General features: G+C 34.8%; 1 protein-coding gene across 1 annotated transcript in view; it reads left to right on the top strand.

Moving 5' to 3' along the window:
- Window positions 1-17,296, top strand: part of Faf1 (Fas associated factor 1) — a 419,279-nt gene that overhangs the window by 157,328 nt on the left and 244,655 nt on the right. Inside the window, exon 7 of the mRNA XM_004663235.3 lies at window positions 63-168. Within this exon, the coding sequence (XP_004663292.2) occupies window positions 63-168 (106 nt within the window). The remainder of the gene's footprint in view (window positions 1-62; window positions 169-17,296) is intronic.

The following is a 17,296-nucleotide window of genomic DNA, read 5'->3' as shown; positions in this document are numbered from 1 at the left end:
CTGTAAAGCAAGCTAGAACTTGTTCATCTCTGAGATCCTTGTTTTTCTTTCAACCCTTTCAGTACCCTGCAGGAATCATTAAATCAAAACTTCATGCTGATCATCACCCACCGTGAAGTCCAGCGGGAGTACAACCTGAACTTCTCAGGAAGCAGTACCATTCAAGAGGTGAGTTATGTCTCACAGCTAAGGAATAAAGGTAGCTCATTATAGCTAATGTTGACCCTGTTAAGGAGGCCTTATCTGTTCTGGTTGGAAACTCTTTTTTATGTTTCATTATTGTTTATTTTTTTAATTAACTGCAGCACCAGTGATTATTATAGATACACTAAATTACTTGACCTAGAAATACAGATGTTGTAAATGGGAGCTGCTGATAATTCTTATACAACTCTACATAAAACCCTGCTTACAAATAGCCATTGTTATTGTTTCATGCTTTTACAGTAATTATCTCAATGTTTATTTGGAAATTGTTGGAAGCATTCATTTTAGAGGATATTTCCATATTATTTGAAAGGTCATTCTGAAGTAGATCATCTATTGATACTGTTCCAAACATGAATTTGACTAGGTTTTTTATAAGAATTTATTGGAAATTGTCCTTTAGCTCAGAATATCTGAGAAGACTCTGTAGTGTCAGTATTTTCTTCAGTGTGGTCAAAGAGGGCCACTGTTTCAAAAAAGGCATCCCATAAGAGAGAAGAGAAATCTTTTTGGTATACTTTTAGCCCCCTACACAAAAAGTCAGTAATTTTATCTTGTAGGAGTAAAGATACTTAAGTCTATGACAGGACTTCTTTGTCTAGAAACATTAAAATAGAGACTGTGCCATATTACCCTTCATAATTTAGGAAGCAAGAATTCATCTGTTTACTGATTTTTTTTTAAAGAGGATTGATCATGCTTGATCTTGAATTATTTCATAATTTTTTTAGACTATATTTTGCTACTTTGGTCTTCGAAGAGCAAGTAATTTTCATCCTGATCATTTTTCATATTTACATGTTTTATTTCACTAATAGCTAGACTGATAATAGTTTCCTGTTTTCATATTTGGTTAGTAAATTTCTTCTTTGTAGTTTGGCATAAACAACTCATTGCATTACGTGCACTTTTTCCAGTGAATACTTGGCTAATAGTTTATTGATTGGTAACTCAACATTAAAATTTAACATTTCTCTGACTTCTAAATGGAAACACAAGTTTTGTCAATTTCAGATTTTCAGGAATGTCAAGGGGTGTACATTACCATTTCATTTTAATACTTAATAATGGGTATTCTGTACTGTAAGTTTAATATATATATCAGACATGCTTAGTATGGACACATCAAGTGTTAGTACCATCTTTTCCTGCATCCCTGCCCCCATTCTGCTGGGGGCCCCCCTCAGTGGGGTGTATTCCCCATGAGGTTTCGGGTTCTGTGTTGTGAGAGTAGCAGTCAGATATTGGGGAGTTATAAATTTAATGTTTTAAATTTAGAACTTCAATATATGAACATACAGTAATTTGATCATGTTACCTGCCCTTTATTCTCTTTTGCCCCCCTCCTCTGTTTTTCCCTCCCTCCCTGAGGACCCTTCTCTTTCAAGGTAGTTCTTGTGTTTTGTTGTCTCATTCCTTTTGTTCTCCTCTGTCTTTCCAACTCCAACTGGATGAAAGACTTCAATATAAGACCTGAAGCTCACTAGATGGAAAAGTGTAAGAATACTTCAAGATGCAGGCATATGGAAAGACTTTCTGGATAATACTCCAGCATCCCAGGAAGTAAGACAAACACTCAACCAATGGGATCTCATGAAACTAAAAACCTAAAACACTGCTAAACAAAACATCAACCAAGTCAGTAGATGACCTATTGAATGGGAGGAAATCTATGCCAGCAATAAATTTAAATTTTTACTTCATGGGAAAGTCATTTTTTTCTGTTAGAAATAATTTCCTGCCATAGCTATGTGTCAGACTTATTTCAGAATTTTTATGATAACAAAATCTAAATTCTATATGTGGACCTTTATTTAAAGAAGTAAATTTAGTTGCAAAATAACTAGTTAAGCAGTAAAGCAAAGATAGTAAGAGGTAAAATTTTATTCTGTTGTTGATTTATGTTTTTGTTTTGAAGACTAGTAAATACATGGTGGATAAGATACAGGCTATTTATTTTCTTGTTGAAATTTTTATAACTAAAATTGTGTGATTGTGTGTGCATGTACTCCTGATTGTTTATATCATACTTCTGCAACTTGAGTGTGCTTCAGCTTTCTCCCACAAGAGGGCAGAAAGGACTATTAAGCTGATAGCCTAAAAATGCCACTCAGTTTTCAAATTAGCTTCTCTTATATTAACAAAAAGGAGCATAATGGCCAAGTTATTGTTTGATTTACAGATAATTGGCATATTGCAGGGAGGAGACTTAATTTCACCCTTTTAAATTAAACAGGGAGATTTAAAAAGACATAAAATATTCATTAATGTTCGGTGATTATAAAGTAGTGGCATATATTTATTTTGCCTTTATTACTGTTTCGATGGGAAAATACTGCAAATATTTCCGAAATCGAGTTGGCCATACTGACAAGTTGAAATGTTTAAGCAGCGTTAATGCAATCTGCTCACACCTGATATCCTATGCAGAATGATTCAAAATGACTACATCAATTATTAAAAGAAATACTTAAAATTCTGTAAATGTGCCATTGTGTGCCATAGTTGGCTGAAACTGTTCTCTGAGATATACTATTTAGATTATAAAATATATTTTAAGCTTTCAAGACTTGAAAACAGTAAATCTTTTCCTTACCATTTTCTAAATATTTTTGTCCATAAGTTTTTATTCACAAAGACAGATGTTCTTTTGTATTTCTTGGTAATAGGTTCTCTTCCTGTTATAAAATTGAGATAAAATTGAAATGATAGTTTCCAGGAAAAAATAATGTTGCTTCTAATACTAATTGAGAAACGATGTAGGTCTAGGCCTAGCCCACTGTCTTTTCTTCTCTAACTTGTGAGATACCTGTGGTGTGGATAGTTTCATGAGAAGGAAAGGTGTTCTTGTAAATGCCCTTGCAATCCACAGTGGTATGTGCATTATTTCTTGTTGGGCAACTACAAGCCAGTTTGATTGCATCAAGATAAAAGGACAATTTTTGAATGGTTTTAAAGTTTGATAAATAGTAGTATTTTTGGTTTTTAATGGGGTAACTTAATGTTGCTATGTATCCTAAATTGTAAATTGACCTAGATCAGCATTCAGGAATCTTTTATTTTTCAGTATTAAGTCTAGGAACAAATCATGCATAACCAGTATAATATATTGAAAGAAAAGATAAAAATTTAAAGAAATAAATTTAAAATACCTCATCATTTTTTCTAGTGTAACAAATTAGTATTGTTTGTAATTTTTTAAGCTTTGAAGTTTAAATGAAAACTTTGACAATAATTTTCACACAAAGAGGTTTTTTTAAAATGACGAAGGTTCAAAAAGGCACTGATTTTAGCTGTTAATTGAACATTTTAAAATGTATTGTACAATTAGAAAATAGAACTAAGATGAAGTTCACATTTCAGATCATTCTGAAGTGATCATTGGCTATGTAAGGTAGTTGTACAAGTGTTTGTTCATCCCTGAACATTCTTGTATTTCACAACATGGGACTTTTATCCTTTGGGTACTCTAATTTGAGCTAGTTAACTACTGAGGAGTTTTGGTTTTGATTTTGTTTCTTTAGCTTTGTATAAATCCCTCACTTACATTATCCTTCTTGAGGACAGGGTATACCTAAAAAAAAGGTCAGAATGGAGAGTTGCAAGTACTTACAAGAAGTAAAATCCTTATTCTTTTCCATCATATGGTAAATAACTTTGAGGCAGTCTATTTTCTATGAATGTGGGCCCAAATTATATGCTATTACACTACACAATACTAAAATTTCTTTAAAATTTAAACAGGCTTATGTTTTTATTTCATTTTCTACTCTGCAAAATATATCGTTAATTACTTGTACAGATTGTAGTGATGTTGTTTAATACTATTAAAAATCTGGTTTCAGACTCACTTGATGGGCTAGCATAAGGAGAAGAAAAAAATTGATTGCCTTCTGCAAATCCTAAGCCCAGGTGTAGAAAAGGATATAAAGTCCCTGAATTCAAGCCAACTTTTTTCTTAAAACTGATTCTTTGTTGTCTGCATTATTATTGCAAAAGCTTCTGTTAGGTAAATAACCTTCCTTTCTTTCTAGATGCCTTACAAACTTAAGAGGTATACACCTGACCCAGAATAACAAAGATAAGAAATCTAAGTTTTTTTAAATACAGAATCAGGGAGTATATTACTTATCTATTATAAATAGCTATTGGAATTATTCAAATCCTTTTCCAAGTTTTACTTTGCCCCAGAATTCTCACTGTTCTTACTAATGTTGATTTAGTTCTTAATGGAAAATGAAGGGGAAATTTGACAACTTGTAAAGCTTGCAGGGAGTAAGTAGCAGTAGTACCATGTTTTATAAACTAGTGATTATGTGTAAGGCCAATTGAGTTTGAGGAGTAAGCTAAATTTATGTCAGACCAGTTTCTCAAAATAATTGTGAGGCTAATTTGATTGTGAAATTTGACGTTTTCCACTTTTTGTGTGTTGTGCCTATTTTTCTACCTGCTGCTTTGTAAATTTGACTATTATGTATTTTAGAGTATTTTCCTTTAATGCTATAATAGTTATGAAAGTTTTGTAGTCTTTTATGATTATGTTAACAAGCTATGTTCAGAAGTGAATGAATTATAACTTCTTAACTAATATGCCCTTTAAATGTAGTAAGTATTAGGTGCCTTTTTGGTTCGTTTGTTTTCCACTGTTAGGGATGGAATGGGGGCTGAGGATGGTTGTGGCATTGAAGAAACAGTAGATAGTGCAAAATGTACATGCAAAAGAATAAATTAAGTTGTGTGCTCATTTAATTAAATACTAAGTAGCTTGTTTTTACTGCAAGATAAATGGCATGTATTAACTCAATTACAATAAGCAGTTTTTATTAGCATATATCATACTTGAAGTATAGTAGAAATGAAATAATTTCTTTAGCAACTGGGCAGTGAATTCAAGCCATTATTTAGCTTTCAGAATAGGAGATTGTGATGTACATGTATGTTATTGGTTTCAAGTTGCATTTGAAAGCAGGTCTGTTGAATCATATGTTGATTCAAATGAACAAGTTAGTGAACATTTTACAAATGTTGAGGTTTTCTATGCTTTTAAATTATTCCCTTTGGAAATAAATTTAAGTAATATCTACAATAACTGTATGGGAATGAGTCGTTTTCCTTGTCTGAAAATATTTTCGAGTAAATTAGAATCTTTTTTAGCCAATGTATTTTTCACTTTCACTTCCAGAATTTAATAAGTTAAATTTTATTAAGAAATAAGAACATTGCTTTACCCATTTGTAACTTACTATATCTTACTATCTTAGCCAAGTATGTTTCATACTCTGATTTATTTGTTGATAGGTTTTAAAAAGCTGAGTTCAGAGAAATTACATTCAGTTATCAGAAACTCATAAACTTAAGACATTTTTTTATATGCAAGAAAAGGCAGAGAGTAAATAATTGCACTGGTGACCAATACTGTAATAATCCTGTTTTACAATATGCACTTGACAGGTTGTAATAGTGCTAATTGAAGAGACTAATTCACACTTGCTTCATTCTATTCAAAGGCAAAATCAGCAGCTTGTTTTGCTTTTGACCAGATGGTCCTCATGAACACCTACTGTGCACTTTAAGTGCTTTACTAGAATTACAAAGGCTGGGGGCTGCCTTCGACTCCAAATGATTTGAGAAGGGGAGGGGAGACTTCTGTGCTCAATGGATTTGGTGCAAGTAAATTAATTCTAGTGGACCCATTACACACAGAGCCCCCTTTTCAAAGCTCCAAGCCTCTTTGCCTGCTCTGTAGCAATGAGAAGGAGAAAGAGAAAGGCAGATTACTGCAAACAGAAATAAAAAAAAAAAAAGGGTATGAAAGGGAGAAAAGAGGCCTTGAAGCCTTTCATATCATTTGAGTTTTTCAAGTGCGTTATTTTTGGGGAGGGTGGATGTATGAAAAGCCAATTGGAGTTTTTTTTGTTTTTAAGTGCGCTATTTAAGCCCTATGAATATAAGCGCAAGAGCAACAGTTGACTGAGTGTACTGTGGTGAAGCTTTGTGTCCAAGGATGAATCAAATTCATTATATTCAACTCTTTGTGTTTTATCATGAATGTAGGGTTAGTTTCACAAGACTGTGTCTGTTTAGGATAATTATAATTTAATATTTTCCTTTCATAAAGTTATCACTGTAGATGTCTAGAATTTTAATCAAAGCAGATTTTGTACATTGACTTTGAAGTACCTTGACAGTTTAAAATTCAAAGGAAAGCTTTTTTAGTTTCGAAAGAAAAGCAAGGCTCATTCCAATGGCATTGAAGCAGAGATTATTATAACTAATTAGAAGTCACACATCTGTTAGCTTTTAGTTTGTGACTTATTTTTGTGTTTTTGAGTAAAATTATATACTTCAAAATATATTGCTGTTATTAAGTGAACTTAGAGAATAAAAGACAACTATTTATTTGATGCGACTATTTTTCCAATTTCTATCTATACAGTCCCAAGAAAATACGTAATGGAATAAAATGTATTGAATGTGATCAGTATTGTACCATTGATAAATTGAAGTTGGATTGCATTTTCAAGCAAAATATGTTCTGTGTTGTGTTAATATAATTATATTCATTAATTAATCATGAAATATTAACTAAATCAATTGTGCAAACTTGTAGGCATTCCTTATCCTAAAAGCTGCCCGTGTATAATATTGTAATTTGGAATGCTGATACTATAAAATAGTTATTTTGTACAATGGCATGTTATTTGTAACCTTAATCATAGCTATTAGGAAAGATAACAGAAACATATCAGTAGTGCATAATGATTATAAGTGTATCCATCTAATTAAATTTAGGCTATTAATATAATAACTTATATTTTCAAATGTATAATGCATTTGATCATCAATATATCAATCATCAATATATATTTTAAATATGCCTAAAAATATAAAAGTAGCCATAAAATTGTTTCCTTTTTGCTATGCCGTATTTGATAACTGAAATAACTGAAGTTTTTATTATTTTCCTCCTACTATGATCATTATTTTGGGATATTGCATTGAAATATAAATTATGGGATGGGAAGACATATATGGGAATTTTCAAATCTTCAAACACTAAAATATCCAATGAAATTTGTAAGTAGTAAGCTGTTAATAATTTTATGTGCTTGGGGAGGAAATATTTGAGAAAAAAATCTGAAAGATTAAGAGAAACTTAGTGAAATTATTATTTTTATCTTTTTTTGTAGTAAATAAAAGTAAAGCCACTAGATTTTTTGCTCTAGGTAGAATAAAAAAGCTATCTTTAAAGCCAGAACTACAGTTGGCAGAACGAGATTGATCGTGACCATGTAGCCACTCACTTAGATGGGGTTAATTCTGTGATTCACAGAGTCAGTGGTTGGAGCCTTTCTCCTCATGAGGAAGAGTTTATTTCAGTATTAAAATATTAACCCCTAGATTCCTGAATGCCACATATAAAAGCTACCTCCTACAGGGAAAGGGCTTGGAAAGGCTGTGAATTCTTCATAGACCCCTGCAAGTACCATGTTGCTTAAACTGAGAAGTGTTTAAAGTGCCCACTAGCCAAAATGAGTTATACCCCTGTTCCTTGCTGAGTTCCCGTAAAAACAAATAAAACAATAACAAAGAATTAAAGGATAAATAAGTGGATCTAAATTGTTCATAAACATAAGGTAAACCAAGAGTAGAATTATTCACATGTTTATCCTTATAAGCCAAAGGTTATTTAGCATAACCTCCTCAAGTGTATAATTATGGGACTTTTCTTTCATGCAGTGTGATTTGTGTATATGACTCAGTGTACTCTAGTAAGAATTATTCTTTTTCAAACATTCAGTCTGTTGAATATGTTTTGGAAAAATAAACTGTTACTTAGTTTAGAGCTCTTTTACCTCATTACCCTCAATATATTGCTATTTTACAAAAAAAAAAAAAAAAAAAGAAAGAAAAAGACATTAAAAGCTCACAGCAAACACTTTGTATAAATAACAAAATGTATTCCTTGCTTTGTGGTCATTGCGTGACCAGACAGTTGAGGACTGGATTTTTGTAAGGTTTTACAGCTGCAAGGCAAAAGCATCTGCTCATTGCAAAGCCATCATTGTTTAATTTTGACACTGACTTTTACATGCATCTTGTACCAAACATTGGATTAGATGCCACTAAGATGAAAGTTAAGTTGCTCTTAAAATACAGCTGTCCCCATATATGGGCCTTGTAGCTTAACTAAAATAGACAGACATAGAATCAATCAGAATCTTTGTACAGGGTCACTTCACAAGCCTGGAGAGGCTTAGAGGAAGAATATAATGATATTATTTATTGTGAATGACTCAAAAAACTACTGTCTAGGCTTACTTAGTATAAATAGAGGTATCTTACTTCTACTTAAAGGTAATGAAACCATTATTGAATATTTAGTTTTTTTTAAATTGATTATACTGGGTAGAGTATTAGAGCACGTCTGTCTATGTTAGGCATTATTCATCCATAATCTTTGTAGGGAAAAAAAGAGATCAGTTTATTGATCTCTTAATGTAGTAATTGACTGAATATAAAACTCATTCGAAAATCACTCTGCTAAAGTCTGGAAAAGTGGACATTTTTATAGAATGATAATTTTTCTTTAATGTTTCAAGTGAATGAAAAATGAAAGAGCACTTCACTTCCCAGGTTTCCTGGGATTGTGTGAATTTCTACCCAGCTGGTCCAAATTGATTGATACAGGGCCAAATATTTGTCTGCCTACATTTCAAAGTCTATAATTTGCTAATGAATTGTGGTAATAATCTTTCATCATACATGAAAGATTTAGCCAAACAATTTGCTAAGTATGTATTTTGATCATAAAATTTTTGGACTTACACCAAGCTTTACATCTATTTTACAGCTATTGCATGGGGTGGATTGAGGGCAGTTTGAAAAATAGTATTGATCATGCGCACTTGATGAGAAAGGTTAAAGGAAACAAGAAGGTCTCTTGGAAATGGATAATGCTGGGAAAGTCCTATGAATGACTGAGGAAAACACATTATATTTGCATCAATAATATGTAATTGATTTTTTTAAAATGTCAGCATCATTTTTGCTTGCAATGTCCAGAAATTGTGTTATCCAAAGTATATTGAAGCAAAGAATGAATCCTTCCCAATTTTTGGCTATAGCTATTTTACATACTGGTATGGAATAATTTCCAAAAACTTTATGCTTCGGAAGTCAAATGCTCACAAATTTTATTGATTGATTGATTGATTGATTGATTGAGGTAGGGTCTCACTGTGGCCCAGGCTGACCTGGAATTAACTATGTAGTCTCAGGGTGGCCTCGAACTCACAGCGATCATTCTACCTCTGCCTCCTGAGTGCTGGGATTAAAGGCGTGAGCCACCATGCCTGGCTAAATGCTAACAAATATTGAATAAGTGAAAGCAAAAGAATTAAAACTAAGGACTTACAAGTGAAAATTTAAAAAAAAATGAAGAAAAAAATGTTATTTGATTAATTCAAAAAGAATCTGAAACAATTTTAGTTAAGCTTTGGAAATGACTAGGCATTTGAGAGAATTTTTTTTTTTCTCTTTCCAAAACAATATTTCCTGGAAGATAATGTGGCATTAAGTAACTTCTGTTTGGGAGAATACAAACCTCACTTAAGTATTTTGGAAGATGAATAGAAAATATACTGCAGAGGATTATCTCATAGGGTAAGAGGGCAAAAAATATTCAAAGTCTCTTTATACATGTAAAATTTCATGGTTAGAAGTCAAGGTGCCATCGCTGCCTGTTGACTGGTAGTCTAAATTTCTTCCATATTGTACATGAGGAGAATGTGAAATATTATTTCCCTTGCCAGTCATTTAATAGTAGATAGAAATAAAAAGAAAGACACGAGAATGAAAGCAAAACATTTTGTCCTATAGAGAGAACACATGTATGTTATAAGAAGGATGGACCTTTGTTTTTATACATTTTAAAGATAAATTAGCAGAAATTTTTGTATACCTGCTAGACTTCTTGACTATGTGATTGCTACATTTTCATAGCATTAATTTTTATTCACTTATATAAATTTTTTGTTTGCTAAGGTAAAGCCTGTTTTAAGTGTTAATACAGTGAGCCCAAGGTGACATCACTAGACAATCTTAAAGTTGTTAGTAAAGTTAAAGATCTATATGTCATGTCTAACCACAGCTTTATTTTAGATGAAAATCTTTTCCACAACTGACTTTCTCAGCCTCTGTTTTGCTAACAGTTAAATCTTTATCAATTTCATACTATAATTTTATAGCCATATTAAAAACATTATAATAAAGTTTTTTGTTAATTTGAGTGCTTTTATTTTTTCTTCCCTGCATTATTATATAATAGTGCTATAATCATTATGGCAGAGAAATGACTGAAAACCACACAAATAAAATTAATATAAATATAATACAAAAGTTCCTGATTTTTAAATATAAATTCAATGTCGAAAAAGTACTAGATTTACAGATATTAATTCAAACTTTTCTACTGACATTTGTTTCTATTCCTTATGGAATTATTATCATAAAATGCACTTTACATGCCTGTATTCACCTGATGAAATGTAAGCAAGGCTCTTATGTTTTTATTATGTCATTTGATTGTTGTTATCCTCGTCATATCAGTTAAGCACTAGCACATTTCTACTGAACTGAGAGCTATTTCTCTTTATCCTTCATATTTCCTTGTAAATAAACAGATTTAACGAAATATAATTCCTTGCTGGTAAAATTTTCTACTAATGACATGCTTATGTATGTATGAACACGGAAATCACTTTGAAATTTGAGGTATGAGAGATACAGTAAAATGTCAATAAGAATTTTAATGTGTAATGATAATTTTAATTTCAAATTAAACACTTTTTGCATGAATTGGTCAAAATCTGTAGCATATTTGCAAAGTGAATGTGGTCCAGATGAGTGCATTGTAGGGAGCCGTCCTCTTCCTTTGGCTTTTACATTCCTTCCACCAACAACTCCTCAATGGTCCCTGAGCCTTGGAAGATGTAATAAAGATGATTCAGTGATGAGCATTCCTCTGTTATTTTACAGTACTGTAGTGCCTTTTCATTCATCTCAGAGGTCACCACCATCTGAAAAGAGAAACTTCTCTAACTAAAAGTGAGAGTAGCATTAATAAATGGGTATGAATATTAGGAAAAGTGCTTACTGGGCAATTTGGTGATATATTTTTTCAGACACAAGCAGATGTTATATCTCTAGGGCTCATGACTTCCCTTATCATGCCACCATTTCCCCTCTTGGCTTATTTAGCCTCATTGGCCCAACTTAAGGCTTGCAGTGTCCACTGTTGTTTGTGTCTATTGATGACTTCTCACTTTCTCTCTCTCTCTCTCTCTTCCATGGAGCTGCATGTAGCATAGCCTTTTCCATCTTACTGTCAGCTGGTCTTCAGGGAGGAAGTTTTCAGCTCAGCTCTAGCAAGGTTTCTCAGTGACCTTGCAGCCCAGGCATGTGGAGTCTTTAGCAATAGGGTCTTACCATCTGTTCCTGGCTGGAAAGCAGGTGCCTCAGCAATGGCCTATAATGTTTTCAGGGCATCAGGAACCTCCCTGGCCAACAATTCAGTGGAAGGTACCCTATCCCTGGCACTGTATTTTTTTAGTGACAATCTATGGCTTCTAGATGCGCCGTTGACCAAAAAAGCAGGTTTCCATATGACTTATTCATACCCTCTTAGATTTTGATTATCCCTGCTCCCACCCTTTTTTTTATTCATTGTCTTCTGGCCTCACTTTTGCCTATGCACCCCCCCCCCATAATCTTTTTTTCTACTTATTTACTTACATACATACATACCTATAAAATACTATCCTCTTAAGTCCTCCCTCCCATTTATAGCCCTTTTTAGCCTCTGATACTGAGTTTTTTTCTAAGTCATACACAAGTCCAAACATTTCTAGCTAGGGTCCACATATGAGAGAGAACACACAGCACTTGGCTTTCTGGGCATAAGTTATAGAGGTACATATTTTGAAATGAGCTACTTAATTCTACACCAAAATGTGCTGTGGAGAATTAACACAACCAAGATAGTAAAGCTATTTGATTAAAAAAATGAAAATAGAATGATGACATTCTAATAAACCTTGCCTATTTCATAGGAATGATAAGGAAGATAAGGAAGCTGATCAGAACAACCAAAAAGTCTTGATTGCATTAAACATTTATAGTGTGCTACTATTTTCTGCTGAAAGTGTATGAAGCTTTCATTAAAGCACTTGCAAAAAATAACAAACACTTGAAATTTATAAATTTATAAATTTATAAGTTAGCTACTTTTTTTGCTTTCCTGACAGTCAAGGTCATTATAAAACTTGGCATAAAAGCAGCATGAAGCTGGAAATGGTGGCATACAATTTATTTGTTTTTTCTTTCATTGAACTGCATGCAGAATGGCTTCTTCCAGCTATAAGCTGGTCTACATGGATGGAGGAGGTTAACAGCTCAGTTGCAGCAGGATTTCTCAGTGGCCTTGCAGCCCATGTATTTGGAGTCTTCAGCAATAGGGTCTTACCATCTATTCCTGGTGGGAAATGAAAGGCCTCGGTAATGGCCTATAATGTTTTGGGGGCATCAGGGACCTCCTGACCAAAAACTCACTGGAGGTATCCCATCCCTGGCACTGAAAAATTTCTAGCAACAGTCTATGGCTCCTAAGCGTTCCGTTGTCTGAGGCGAGCCCCTGTCCTGCAGGGAAAGAACGACCACCAGACGAAGATCCTTCTGGATCACACTTTATTGTAGAGCCTCTTGGTTAATAGGAAAGTTGATGGCGAGGGGCGAGGGGCGCAGGAGTGTAGCTGCTTTTATAGGGCAGAATACTATGGGACGCCTGCTGATTGGCTGCCATAGGCTCACCCACCCACAGGAGCCACGGGATAGGCTCAGGACAAGGTGCATCAAGCGCATGCACAACCTCAAGGGAGGTTGCTGCCTAAATGAGGAAGTATTTACCTCAAGACTGGCGGGAAGCCAGCATCATCTTGTAATGGCGTCTGCATTGGCTCCCTACAGTTGTCCAAATAAGTAGGTTTCCATATGATTAATTTATATCCTCTTAGATTTTCATTAGCCCTCACTCCACCTTTCCTTTACTCAATCTCTTCCCTTGACCTCACTTGGGCCTTTTTACCCCCATTAATCTATTCTTCTACTTACATCTGTACAACGCAATCATATTAAGTACCCCCTCCCTTCCTTTCTCTTCCCTTTATATCTCTTTTCTAGCTTTTAGTAGGCTATGGTTTAAGTATTGGGGATCTAGAATTAACTTATAAGTGTGTTTTATGCATTTGAATTCATGGAGAAAATGCTTGTCAATTGACGCCTCTACTTTCCAGAACAGATTATGACCCAGTACTTAGAAACCAGTTATACTCAATTTTAGCTTTAATACAGAAATATAGATATAAAATTCTCAACCAACCCTTCTAATTTACAATTGATGAAATTAAGTCCTGCTCTACTTGGTAGTAATCATTTACTTGAATTCTATGGGCCTTTAGAAACACAAAGAAATTAATTTTGTAATTTGAAAATAGCTGCCAAGTTAAACATCCAAACAATCTGACTTTAGAATCCACACTCCTTTATACTGCACTTTCATAGTGTATTGCTGAAAGAATCAGTCCTTGAACAAATAATTCTGTTGTGTAAACTGGTTTTCTCTACTAGAAAACAGGACTTTCAAGGATATAGTATATAATGAAGTCTTTATTGGATTTAAAAGCCTACTTTTGGTTCTGGGAAGATGGCTCTATTGGTGAAATGCTTGCTTGCTGTAAAACCACGAGAACCTGAGTTCAGATCCCCAGCACCCACATAAAGTGCAATGAAGTATACCTGTAACCTCACCACTGTAGAGGCAGAAAGAAGAGGATCTCTGTAGATTGCTGGTTAGCTATTTAGAAAACTCAGTAAGCTCCAGCTTCCTTGAGATATTTTGAGTTTAAAAAAAGGATTAAGAAAGAAAAAAAGGGGAAAGAAAAGAAATGTTTAAATTGAAAAATATATCACATATTGATTTCTGGCCTATTCATGTATTCACACTCGCACATATATGGGCATACATGCATACCATATACATACATGCACATGAAAACAAACAAAAAATACCTACTTTCCCCAGCCAGTAAATGCCAGAGACTTTGGCTTCTCCTTTTAGTCCTTCTGTATCTACAGACTGGCTTCTAGACAATGCTTACTGGCTAAACTCCAACAATAGCTCATTATTGGATCCTCCTTGATTTAATTCTTACAGCTCTGTAAGCCCCAATTTGTCTGCAAATAATACCCAAACTAAAAATTTTAGAGCATGTTGGGCTAGAGATGGATATATATTCAGTATATATATAGAGTTCTTGCCTAGGAGGTACAAGGCCCTGAGCTTAGTATCTAGCACTGTAAGAAAATAGAAACAGCTTTATGCCATTGTGTAAGACTCTGTATTACCAAGTAACAAGAGAATACTCAAAATCGTTTTTAAAAATATATTATTTGCATTCTTATATATTTGAGAGAGCCAGAGAGAGAGGCAGACAAACAAAGAGAATGGGCTCGCCCATGCCTCTAGCCACTGCAAATGAACTCCAGACACATACACCACTTTTTGCATTGGCTTATGGGGGTACTGCAAAATGGAACCTGGGTCCTTTGCCCTTGGGGGCAAGCACCATAACTGCTAAGCCATCCCTAGCACATTAAAAAAAAAAAGTGTGTGTGTGTGTGTGTGTGTGTGTGTGTGTGTGTGTATATGAAATATTTATTTATTTGAGAGAGAAAGAGAGAGGTACACTAGGGCCTCTAAGCACTGCAAATGAATGCTAGACACATGCGCCACCCTGTGCTTTATGTGGATACTGGGGGATTGAGCATGGGTCTTTTGGCGTTGCCAGCAAACACTTTAACTGCTAAGCCATTTCTCTAGCCCTTAATACTCAAATTATTTTTTTTTCTATTTCTTTTTTTTTCTCCTTTTTATTTTTATTTATTTATTTATTTTTTGCCAGTAAGCTTTATTTATTTATGTTCTTTTTTTTTTTTTTTTTTTTTTTTTTTGTTTTTTTGAGGTAGGGTCTTGCTCTGGCCCAGGCTGCCCTGGAATTTACCATGCAATCTCAGGCTGGCCTCGAACTCATTGGAGATCCTCCTACCTCTGTCTCCTGAGTGCTGGGATTAAAGGTGTGCGCCACCACGCCTGATCTTATTTATTTATATTTTGACCAATTTATTTTTTAAGAACTTCCATGATTATAAACAGTATCCCATGGAAATGCCCTCCCTCCCCCACTTAACTCTTTGAAACTCCATTCATTATCAGATCCCCTCCCCCTCTCATTGAGTCTCTCACTTATTTTGATGTCATGATCGTTTACCTCTATTATGATGGCCTTATGTAGGTAGTGTTAGGCATTGTAGGGTCATGGATATCCAGGCCATTTTGTGTCTGGAGGAGCATGATGTAAAGAGTCCTACCCTTCCTTTGGCTGTTACATTCTTTCCGCCACCTCTTCCACAATGGACCCTGAGCCTTGGAAGGTGTGATAGAGATACCACAGTACTGAGCACTCCTGTCACTTCTTTCCAGCACTATGATGCCTTCTGGTTCATCCCAAGGTCACTGCCATCTGAAAAGAAAAGATTCTGTGCAAAAAGTTAGAGTAGCATTAATATATGGGTAAGAGCATTAATACATGGGTGTGAACATTAAGAGAAGTACTTACTGGACAGTTTGGTGAGCATAGTATATACATTTAGCCAGACAGTAGCAGATGTTACACCCCTAGAGCTCATTATTATACCTGTTGTAGGTTCTCAGTATCAAGCATGTATTCTCTCCCATGGAGCAGGCCTTTAGTCCAATTAGAGTGCAGTTGGTTTCCACCATGACAGACATGCCATTATTGCACCCGTTAGCTCATTTGGCCTGGCTGGCCAATTATAAGGCATGCAGTGTCCACTGTTGAATATCTTCACTGGTGATTTCTCTCACTCATCGAACTTCATGCATAATGGCTTCTTTCATCTTTGTGTCAGCTGGTCTAAATGGATAGAGGAGGTTATTTCTCAGTGGTCTTGTAGCCCAAGTATGTGGAGTCTTCAGCAATCATTTCTTAACATCTATTCCTGGTGGGAAATCAAGGGCCTCATCAATGGCCTGTAATGTTTTGGGGGCATCAGGGACCTCCCTGGCCAACAACCTAACCGGAAGGTATTCCATCCCTGGCATTGAAAATTTTCTAGTAATTATCTATGGCTCCTGAGTGTTCCATTGTGCAAAAAAGTAGGTTTCCATATGATTAATTTATATCCTCTTAGATTTTGATTAGCCCTCCCTCCACCTTTCCTTAACTCACTTTCTTCCCCTGACCTCACTTAGGCCTTTTCACCCTCATTATTCTTCTATTTACATATATACAATACCATTCTATTAAGTACTCTACTCCCTTCCTTTGTATTCCCTTTGTATCTCATTTGTAGCTTACTGGCCTCTGCTACTGAGTTTTCTTCCTACTCACACAGAAGCCCAATCATCTGTAGCTAGGATCCACATATGAGAGAGAATGCTTGGCTTTCTGGGCCTGGGTTACCTCACTTACTGTAATGCTTTCCAGATCCATCCATTTTCCAACAAATTTCATAACTTTATTTTTCTTTACCGCTGAGTAGAACTCCATTGTATAAATGTGCCACATCTTCATTATCCACTCATCAGTTGAGGGACATCTAGGCTGGCTCCATTTCCTAGCTACTGTGAACTGAGCGATAGTAAACGTGGTTGAGCAAGTGTCTCTAAGGTAATGACATGAGTCCTTAGGATATATGCCTTGGAGTGCTATAGCTGGGTCATATGGTAGATCTATTTTTACCTGTTTTAGGAACCTCCACACTGATTTCCACAATGGCTAGACCAGGTTGCTTTTCTACCAGCAGTGTAGAAATACTCCTCTTTTTTTGCACCCTTGCCATCATTTATCGTCTTTTGTTTTCATGATGCTTGCCAATCTGCTAGGAGTGAGACGAATCTCAACGTAGTTTTAATCTGCATTTCCCTGATGACTAGGGAAGTAGAATATGT

This window comes from Jaculus jaculus, chromosome 5 (genome assembly GCF_020740685.1).
Source record: "Jaculus jaculus isolate mJacJac1 chromosome 5, mJacJac1.mat.Y.cur, whole genome shotgun sequence".
Lineage (NCBI taxonomy): Eukaryota > Metazoa > Chordata > Mammalia > Rodentia > Dipodidae > Jaculus > Jaculus jaculus.
Note: the sequence above shows the minus strand (reverse complement) of the source record. Positions and strands in the feature narration are given on the sequence as shown.